Source organism: Lotus japonicus, chromosome 3 (genome assembly GCF_012489685.1).
Source record: "Lotus japonicus ecotype B-129 chromosome 3, LjGifu_v1.2".
In the NCBI taxonomy this organism is placed as follows: domain Eukaryota; kingdom Viridiplantae; phylum Streptophyta; class Magnoliopsida; order Fabales; family Fabaceae; genus Lotus; species Lotus japonicus.
Window position 1 is genome coordinate 92,761,967 of NC_080043.1, and position 9,163 is coordinate 92,771,129.

The 9,163-nt window shown below is 37.2% G+C and overlaps 3 protein-coding genes across 3 annotated transcripts; 1 reads left to right on the forward strand and 2 right to left on the reverse strand.

The window, feature by feature from the left end:
* Positions 1 to 283: 283 nt before the first annotated feature.
* LOC130747495 (3-ketoacyl-CoA synthase 11-like) lies at positions 284 to 2,687 on the reverse strand. Its single transcript, XM_057600445.1, has 2 exons — positions 2,458 to 2,687; positions 284 to 2,074 (listed from the first exon to the last, which is right to left on the reverse strand). Exon 2 carries the CDS (start codon positions 2,066 to 2,068, stop codon positions 536 to 538), a length of 1,533 nt encoding a protein of 510 aa, XP_057456428.1. The 5' UTR covers positions 2,069 to 2,074; positions 2,458 to 2,687; the 3' UTR covers positions 284 to 535.
* Positions 2,688 to 4,027: 1,340 nt separating this feature from the next.
* Positions 4,028 to 6,594, forward strand: LOC130747496 (uncharacterized). Its single transcript, XM_057600446.1, has 6 exons — positions 4,028 to 4,268; positions 4,388 to 4,448; positions 4,707 to 4,842; positions 5,019 to 5,346; positions 5,632 to 5,760; positions 5,867 to 6,594. Exons 1-6 carry the CDS (start codon positions 4,166 to 4,168, stop codon positions 6,313 to 6,315), a joined length of 1,206 nt encoding a protein of 401 aa, XP_057456429.1. The 5' UTR covers positions 4,028 to 4,165; the 3' UTR covers positions 6,316 to 6,594.
* Positions 6,595 to 8,140: 1,546 nt separating this feature from the next.
* On the reverse strand, positions 8,141 to 9,163 carry LOC130747498 (uncharacterized). The gene has a single exon (XM_057600448.1). The coding sequence runs from the start codon at positions 9,112 to 9,114 to the stop codon at positions 8,263 to 8,265; it is 852 nt and encodes a 283-aa protein (XP_057456431.1). The 5' UTR covers positions 9,115 to 9,163; the 3' UTR covers positions 8,141 to 8,262.

The window sequence follows — 9,163 nt, forward strand, 5'->3', positions numbered from 1 at the left end:
TATTATTATTATGGTAAAATAAGACTACCATAGAGGTTGACACATCATATAAAAAATTGACATGGAAAATTTTAGAAATGCAACTGAGTTGTTAAATAGATAGTAATAACAATGATATTGTAATTGTTGTCCTAATAAATGAGATGATCTATGATTTGTATAATTTTTAAGAAAATTATGTGATGTGAAAAGCACCTTTGGTATTTGTGGTTCTGGTAACGACGGTCCTAAAGTGGGAAAGCACCTTTAGTAGCTCATGATTTTGTAAAGATGCAAAAACAAATTATTAACTGAAGAATGAATAGATTTTTCCTTTACAATACACAAAAGAATATATCACGGATTGAGCTTGGAATTACATTTGAGATGCTCTAACGCATGTCCAGCATTTCAAAGCTCATGAACCAAGCTACTAAATTGAATTTTTTTATAAAATGTGACCTCTCAAGCCAGAAGACCTACCACGCATCCGCTTCCACCAATTCAATAACTATCCCTAATGCTGACACAAAAACATTTGAGAAAACAGCATCATTTATATGGCTGAAACCCTTGGAACATCAACTGGAAATTGGTGGATCTCATCCATCCAAGGACTCTTCTCCTTTGCAGGATTGATGGTCCTCAGAGCCCTCCACACTGCACTGTTGCATTTGAATCCGGAACCGAAAGCTATCTGCCATGTTCTATCTCCCCTCTTCATCCTTCCTTTGGCTTCAGTGTAAGCCAGCTCATACCAAAGGGAACTACTGGAGGTGTTTCCAAATCGATAGAGTGTCATCCTTGATGGCTCCATGTGCCATGTAGACAGCTGCAAGTTCTTCTCCAACTCATCCAAAACAGCTCTGCCACCAGCATGAATGCAGAAGTGTTCAAAAGCTAGCTTGAAATCTGGAATATAAGGCTTGATCTTCATCTTGAAGAGTTTCTTCCCGACTAATGTGGCAAAGAATAGCAACTGCTCAGATGTTGGAAGAACAAGAGGCCCCAATGTGGTGATGTTTGTCTTCAAAGCATCACCTGCAACTGCCATCAGATCTTTTGATAAAGTAACTCCAGTCTTGCCATTGGCATCTTCTTCTTGGGTGACACAGCTGAAGCACTTGTCATCAGATCCCTTGTGGGTGCGAACTGTGTCAACCAACTGGTATTTGGATCTTCTCCTGTCAGAGCTTTTGTTGGAAAGCAGAATTGCAGCCCCTCCCATGCGGAATAAACAGTTTGAAACAAGTTTGGAGCGATCATTCCCTGGATACCAATTCAAAGTGATGTTCTCCATGCTAACCACCAATGCATAGGAGTTGGGGTGAACCTGAAGAAGTTCTTTAGCAAGATCAATTGAGATGATCCCTGCACTGCATCCCATCCCACCAAGGTTATAGCTTCTTATATTCCCTCTAAGCTTATAGTGATTGACAATCATTGCTGAAAGCGATGGAGTTGGGCAAAACAGACTACAATTCACAATCAGAATCCCAATGTCTTTAGCCTTCACTGATGTCTTAGCAAACAGCTCATCGATGGCGCCATACATAACAGCCTCAGCTTCTTTCCTGGCCTCATGCATTGTAGGGTTGGGAGGAATGTTGAGCACAGCTTCTGGAAAGTAAGTGTTTTCCCCAAGGCCAGATCTCTCTAAGATCTTTCGTTGGAAATCAAGGTTTTCCTCCGTGAAGAAGCCACTCATCCTCGAGTGATCCATGAATTTCTTCTTCGTGCATTTACGAGCTTCTTCAGGCTTGTAACATGAGAAATTGACGAGGTACACGGGCTTCGGACGAGTCAGAAAGTATAGGGTCGACAAAAATACAAGCAGAGTGGAGCAAATAATGACAGATATCAAGTTGTATTGCAGGTTGTCCCATATGTCATAGATATCTTTGATGGAGAAAGTGGAGAGCTGGGCAGCAATTAACACCACGAGTGGCGAGAGGAAGAGGTACATGCCATGGGTGATGAGGTAATGATAGCCAAGCTTCACATACTTCAATTTAACAGAATTCTTGAAGTCAGGAAGGTTCCGCGAGGATGGCGGCATCAAGGGTGTATCTGGCTTTGCCTCTGCCATTATTCCCTATTCAAAATATAAATCATCCATCTGGTTAGATAGATAGCTATCATGCTTAAAATAAAATCATCATGAGTTTGGTTGAAATAAACATTTATGCAAACAGCTTTACAAATTACAACAGCTTAGAATAATATGATACAACAAAGTCCCTGAAAATCTGGTAACAATTTCTTCATTAAAAAATAAACATCCATCCTTATGTAATGAAACCCCTTATGTGTGAATAATCATCATCATTTTCCTTTATACAAGAAATTAGGCACAAACCCAGATCGGAATTTCATATGAAATGAGAAAAAATACAAGCAGTAATGTTGAACGGAAATGAAAATGAGAATGAAATAAATAAAACCCAGTTCCTAAAATGAATGAAAGAGCGTGCGTACCTTGAAGGCCAAAGCAACCAACGCAATGGAGAATGAAGGAATGGAGAAATGAATGATGAATTAATTAAAAAAAATAGATTTGAATGAGTCATTTGATTTCATCCATTACTCTATATATAGATGGAGGATGATGTTGCATAGAAAGGTAGAAAGAGAGAGGGAAGAGAGTTCGAAATGGGACAAAAACAAAACAGCTATGAGGATGCGACGCGGAGTGATATTGCTTATGTTCCACGGGCGGCGCACTCCTGCTTTGACCTTTCTATCACAGCCCTTCATTTTCTTCCAAATCTCACGGTTCTCATTGCTTTTACCTTTCTTTGTGTAATATTTTATTTCTTGTATACTCATACTTACTTTTTTTTTGAAATGTACTCATACTTAACTTTTTTATTTATAAGCACTCATACTTTACTTCCCTTCCTTTTTTTTTCTTCTTTTTTAGAGTAACCTTGGACTCCATTAATTTAAATTAGAATACAAAATATTGTGTAGTTCCTCTGCCATCTCCTCAACTCAAACACGACGTCAGTCGTCATAAAATTTGCAGCAGCATTACAGGTTGCCTAACAAAAGACAAACAAAATAAACAAAAAAAACCAGATAAGTCAATCAGTCGTGAACAATAGAGCTAAAATAAGTTCCATTATCACCTTAGCTTTGCCATGCTAGAGATAAAAAAAAGATTATAGCATTCAGTTTTCAGAATGCACCTCCGGAAAAGAACATGTCTTAAGCAAGGGGGAGCGTCCACCTAAAGGCCAACGTTGCAATAAAATTACTTATTTAAACTTAATAAAATAATATTAATTATAAAATGCAAACACATTTAAAAAAAATTATAAAATACAAACTGTCTTAAACTTAGATTTATCTCACAACGAATGTGTTTGAAAGAGATACTCCAAAAGTGAATTGCAATGGAAATAACCTCTTTCAAGACATCAAAAAGGGTGAAGATACGGCTGAGGCCTCAAGCAGACGAATGACATCCAAAAAAATCACTCTCACATATTACAATGACGGTGCCCAAGGTTCAAAGCCAACAACAACAACAACAACTCATGCTTCAAGGCCAAAAGTTGGGCATGAAGAGGGCATCCCAAAAAGAAGCTGAAAACCCCACCACCAGAATCAGAGGAGGATTTGCAAATAATTTCATCACTCCTATCAAGCTGCTACTTGGGCGAAAATAACCATAAAACATTTAGCTTAACTAAAGAACCTTATGGTGGGGACCAAACCGGGCAAGCAAGCTAACTAGGAGAAATAACGGGACTACTATCCTATCATAACAGTGTCACATTCCAAAATTATGTGTTTAGAATTGTTAATTTTTATGCTTAATTATAATCACTTTTTCAAACATTAACTAAAAATTAAGCTTTCTTTTTCAACCTTGCATCACACGAGTTCATGTAAGCTATAAGTAAAAACTAAAAGCAGTATTTTTTATCAACAAATTAAACTAAATGCTGGGTGAACAAAAAAAAAACAATATCCAAATGTTGGGTCGAAAGGCCCAGTCCTCCAAACACTTCCAGAAAAAGAAAATAAACTGGTTTGGGCTTTGGGGGTCAATCGCCATCTGTTGTGTAGAACTAGTCGCAGCACCACACTGTGTCGGAACGGAAGACATTGACAATCGGAACAACAACAACAAGAAGAACAAGAACAAGGGAACCGTAACTGAATCTCATCTCTGCTCATGGATTCTACCGAAGCTCTAACTGATCCGGTCTCTCTGGAATCCCGACCCGGAATCTTCGTCATCGGATCCTCCAACGTCGGCAAACGCACCCTCCTATCCCGTAACACACACACTCTCTCTCTCTGGTTCCACTTATTCTAAGCCTTGGATTGTCATGTCTGATCTGTTCATCATTTTTTTGAATTTTGATTTGCTATGCTTTGTTGATGTTGACTGTAGGATTGCTCTCTGTTGATTGTGAAGATGCTTTTGATTCAGATTCTCAAGTAAATGTCCATGGGTATGTATGTATCTATGTTTCACCATCTATTATGCTCACACACACCAAATTTGCTATAGTATGGGGGTTGCTACACTGGTATTTAAACACACATTAATATGTAGAATACAAATTCTAAATGGCCCTTAATGCTATGTTTCATTTAGAAATACATGTGACAGGTGGACTATCAACAATAAGTTTAATCATTTCATCTCACATTTTGCTTATACATGTGTTCAAATTTTCTTAGTGTATATTTGGTCATGGAATCAACAGGTGGACTATCAACAATAAGTACTATAGTGCTGATGTTTCTGTTTGGATGGCTCATCTTCATGAAGATTTTTCTGTTCGAGACCTGCCCGTGTTTCAACGAATGACTGCTTTGGTGATGGTTTTTGACATGAATGATGTTAGTTCCTTCCTTCACATGGTTCTCTTTTAATTTGTAATGTTTTTATCGCTTATCATTTAATCCATGGTGAAGGTTTTATTATATTCACTGTTGTTGTTTTGTTTTCCATTGCATTAGCAGTGACGTATCACATATGTATGGTATTGTTTAATCGTTTTTCTCATTTTGTGCAGCTATCCTCCCTAACTGCACTACAAGGTTGGGTATCGCACACTGATATTCAAAACTTTGAGATATTACTATGTATTGGAAACAAAGTGGACCTGGTTCCTGGTCATCCAGCTCATGCTGAATACAGAAGACGTTTGCTGAAACTTGAAGACTCTTCTGCCAATCTTGATTTAGAATTCTCCGAGTATGGAATATCAGAAAGTGAAGGAACTAGCTTATTGGGGGATGAAGAGCCATCATGGGATATTCGAAAGTCTTGCTTGGAATGGTGCACTGAGAACAATATCGAGTTTGTTGAGGCTTGTGCTTCCAATGCTGATTTTGACAAATGTAATACCTCACTTCCTGTTTTCGTACGCTGGTCTATAACATATTGCAAACAAGACTCTTTTTTTTTCAGGTTTAGATATAGATGAGGCATACTCAATTATAATACATTATTGTTGAGTGAGAGAGAGGACTTAAATGCCAATGAGTTATTTGAAAGATATTTATAAAATATCATTTAGGATCACCATCCTGATCAAAACCTGATGGACAATGGAAAATTATTTAGAAATTATACAATTTCCATACATATATTGCATTATTGACATAAAAGAATGCTGTTTACAGGCTTATCTGTAGATGGTGATTTACAAGGAGTTGAACGTCTCTATGGTGCACTTTCTGCTCATATGTGGCCTGGAATGATATTAAAATCTGGTGATAGGATAAGTCAACCATCATTCCCTGAGAAAGAAGGTCTCTTTTTCTTTCTATTTTATTTCAGGAGCATGCTGTTAGCCACTTACAATGATGTAGAATAAACGTGAGTCTAACTTTGGTTTATCCTTTTTCTTCTCTTCAGATTTATCTTCAGAAGAATCTGATTATGATCAGGAGTACGAAGTTTTATCAGCTGGCTCAGCCGATCCCTGGCATGATACTGAACAAGAATGGGTTTGTGCAACTTCCTCAGATGCAGGAGGATCAGCTCCTCAAGACAATTCCAACACAGGTCGTGAACATGTGGATGAAAGTAAATCTAAAAAAGAGTTGCATACCACAACCTCATGCACTGATCAGGATGAGAATGACAAGGAAGTAGTGCACAATATTGTGGATTCTGAAGGGGATGTGAAGGAAGATGATGGTGAATGTCTTGAATTAGAGGATTTGGAACAGTTGATGTCTGAGATTGGAAATATGCGGGACGGCCTAAGATTGATGCCTGATTTTCAAAGAAGGGAAATGGCTGCAAAGCTGGCTATGAAAATGGCTTCCATGTTTGGGGGAGAGAGTGATGAGGAAATTTAGTTGAATATAGGATGCTAGTTATAAGTGTCAGGATACATCGATGAACATCATTAGCAGTACTTTTAGACTCATCAGTGGAAGAAGATGAGCAACCTCGATTGCCGAAAGATAAGAAGCTCCTTTTATGCATCTTCTCTGCTACCGATTGGTTGTTGCTGAGCGTGATTCAAGATCAATTTATCCTGTTTTGTAATACACATTATTTGTCACAATAGAGGTTATTGTATTTGAAATTATGTTATCATATAAATTACCCTGCATCACTTAACTCTGGTTCAATGTTGATGGCTTTTGTCAGACTGTTTAATAGCCAATTTTGTGGAGTAGAACATTTTGTTAACATATAAAATAAGTCTAGTCATGTTCATGGTACTTAACTTGATGGCAGTGTGGTGACCAAACTTGGTTGGCTGTGATGTCGGCACTTGCCGGAATTTGTAAGTGGGAAGATCGATAGAAAAGTACATTTCATGTTCTAACTTCTAACTACGTGGACATAATAACAGTCACTGGGTGATTAGTTTTTTTCTTGAGGAATAATGGTATTGTATCTGTTTTTACCCCTTTCATTTTCCTTTCTTCAAAGATGCCTTCAAAATCTCCAAGATTGATAGAAATGTTGATTGCATTGGAGAATGAGAGGGTGTGGTCTACGTACAGGGCAAGCTCTTTGAGCGAGGTTGTTGATGAGATGTAGATGACATTTTACTTAGAGAAGAGAATGGCTTTCCAATGAGTCTTTGGATCTATCTTCTTTGTTTTGAGACTAGTTCAGTATATATTAGGAGTTAGTTGACAGATGAAATCAAATATTGACAAAAATTGATTTGGCCTAACGTGAACATGATGTCTCAATAGAGGATACATGTGATTTTAAAAAAAAAATCATGAGCTGCATGAGTGGAATCATATGAACCACATTTTGGTTATACATGAACTATTGTACAGATTGAATTAGTTGTACACATTAGCAGCTTCTCAGCAGTCTTTCCAAATCATAATAATGAACAATATTTATTTCAGGTTCTGACTACTAATTGGCTTGGCTGATAAATAAAAAAAAGAGCATCTGCAGGCACTTAATTTTGACAACTTTTTAATCATCAACCTAACTACACTTGTAATAGACAGTAGGGCTATTGATACTTGATACAAATTGACTTTGAATCCAATGTGACAATGTCGTATGGATTCAAATTGACTTTGAATCACATGTGGGCATAGTAATAGAGATGGACACGGTTCTTATTATTACATGCTTTCTATTTCATTTGGTACTGAGATGAGAAATAAAACTTCATTTGGAGATAAGAATAGGAACAAGGTAATCGAAATCGAAGACTTTAACCTGCCGGATTTTGAATGTGTTGTAGAATCTATAGTTTCAAAGTAAAGAAAATGCCATTAAATAAGGCCTTTCCTTATTCAACTTTTGTTGGCAACCTGGCATGTCAGGTTGTTCAAGCATTCCAGTGAAAGCATGAAAACATGAATGTTTTTTTGTTTTTTTAAAGAACATGAATGTTATTAAGCATCAAAATAAGTTCAATAACAAGCAGAAATTTGACAATTTAGCATCAAAATAACTTTATACAAGTACACAAAAAAGGGAGAAAAGATAAAGAAGACCATAAATGTAGTTAAGTTCATTTTAACTTAGCTCTATCATTTACATCTACTCTTTCTTCTGTCTAGTTAAGTTCATTTCAAAGAATAACAAGTAAAGAGAAAAGTAAAGTCAAGAAAATGAAGAAAGAAACTGAAATATGAGATATGAAGGAAACGTGGTAAAGGGGGAAAGAAATAGAGATAAATTAGCTATAATTTGATTCTCAGATAATATCATATTTAATAAGAGAAAAAGTTTTAATCACATTTCTATACAATTGTGAGGCAAAATTGAATTGGGGAGTCTATGGTCAACATTTAGATATTTTCTCCCTAAAACTAGTGGCTGAAGATGTTAAGCAGAGAAACTCTTGTTCTAATGAGTTGCCTTGAAAGGTGCTCAACACCTACTTCTAGATCCTCAATGCAAATCTCCAAATTTTCCAAATGGCCTTGAAAACTATCAACAGATAAAGGCTTGTGACACGTGAGAGATTGCAAGGCTGCATCCACTTTTACAAATTCATTTGCATCTGAATCTTGAGAGTCACAAGTCACTCTTGTTGGCTGCATCATCTTTGAGATTGTTGACCATCTGCTTTTCTTTGATTGTGCCTTGGAGATAAACAACAACAATGATTCTAACGATTTAAGAGTGACTGCTTCTGCTTCTTTTAAGATAGACAAAGTTCCATTGTCATTGTTTGAGGAATCGTTTTTTATTCCTTTCAAATTACCTAAGGCCTTGTTAATTGCCTTCTTCATGTTCTTCCTAGATGCCAAGTACTTTCCACCCTCAATTGTGAATTCAGCTCCAGTTCCCTTCCTTCGAATAACTGACTGAACCTCATGCATGGTTTCCTTTGATCTCATGAGGCAATCTTGGGCTGTATTACAAATATCTAGAAGCCTCAGAGACCCATCTAATAGGTCGTCAACACACTCGTCACTACACTCTTGTGCCAAGGTTTGTTGGGTAGTTGGTAATTGGAGCAACTTATCAGCATAGTCATGCAAATCTTGCGAGCCATTTAATTTGTGGCTTAATGAGGATGATGACAAAGAAGTTGTGGAGGCTTCTGAAACCTTCAATCTCTGCAAATGCTCCTGGAATTGTGATACAAGTGGGTGAGGTGCAGAGGGTAAACTGTTGCACCGAATGTGCAGAGAGCTCTTTGTGATTGTTTCCATTTGCTCTTGTCAAACAAGACAGAAGAGGACTTTAGGAGTTAGAGATGAT

Coding starts and splice junctions, on each gene's coding strand:
- LOC130747495 (XM_057600445.1), bottom strand. CDS start 2,068: ATGGCAGAGGCAAAGCCAGATACACCCTTGATGCCGCCATCCTCGCGG.
- LOC130747496 (XM_057600446.1), top strand. CDS start 4,166: ATGGATTCTACCGAAGCTCTAACTGATCCGGTCTCTCTGGAATCCCGA. Junction 4,269..4,387: donor CAAACGCACCCTCCTATCCC/GTAACACACACA, acceptor TGTTGACTGTAG/GATTGCTCTCTGTTGATTGT. Junction 4,843..5,018: donor TGGTTTTTGACATGAATGAT/GTTAGTTCCTTC, acceptor CATTTTGTGCAG/CTATCCTCCCTAACTGCACT.
- LOC130747498 (XM_057600448.1), bottom strand. CDS start 9,114: ATGGAAACAATCACAAAGAGCTCTCTGCACATTCGGTGCAACAGTTTA.